At 66.6% G+C, this 293-nt stretch overlaps 1 protein-coding gene across 1 annotated transcript in view; it reads left to right on the forward strand.

The window, feature by feature from the left end:
* The window catches only part of NAV1 (neuron navigator 1), a 95,353-nt gene that overhangs the window by 89,360 nt on the left and 5,700 nt on the right, over window positions 1–293 (forward strand). The window contains exon 23 of the mRNA XM_015559875.1: window positions 50–123. Coding sequence (XP_015415361.1) covers window positions 50–123 — 74 coding nt within the window. The remainder of the gene's footprint in view (window positions 1–49; window positions 124–293) is intronic.

The following is a 293-nucleotide window of genomic DNA, read 5'->3' on the forward strand; positions in this document are numbered from 1 at the left end:
GCAGTGCCCACGCCTCTCAGCACATCCTGTCACGCGCTCTCTCCCCTCAGTCCCTACATCATCGGGACCACGAATCAGCCCGTGAAAATGACCCCCAATCACGGCCTCCACCTGAGCTTCAGGTGAGCGTGGGGCCCCCAGTCGATACACTCGTTCCGTCCCAGGACATGGTCTGGGGCCGTCTGGGGCCGTCTGGGGCTGTCTGGGCTGGGAAGAGGGAATCGGGGGGCCGACGTGGACCCTGGAGGAGGGGAGCAGGGAGGGGAGGGGAGATGGTGGGAGGGGAGGGGGAG

The sequence above is a fragment of the Myotis davidii genome, unplaced genomic scaffold, assembly GCF_000327345.1.
Source record: "Myotis davidii unplaced genomic scaffold, ASM32734v1 scaffold1915, whole genome shotgun sequence".
Taxonomy (NCBI): domain Eukaryota; kingdom Metazoa; phylum Chordata; class Mammalia; order Chiroptera; family Vespertilionidae; genus Myotis; species Myotis davidii.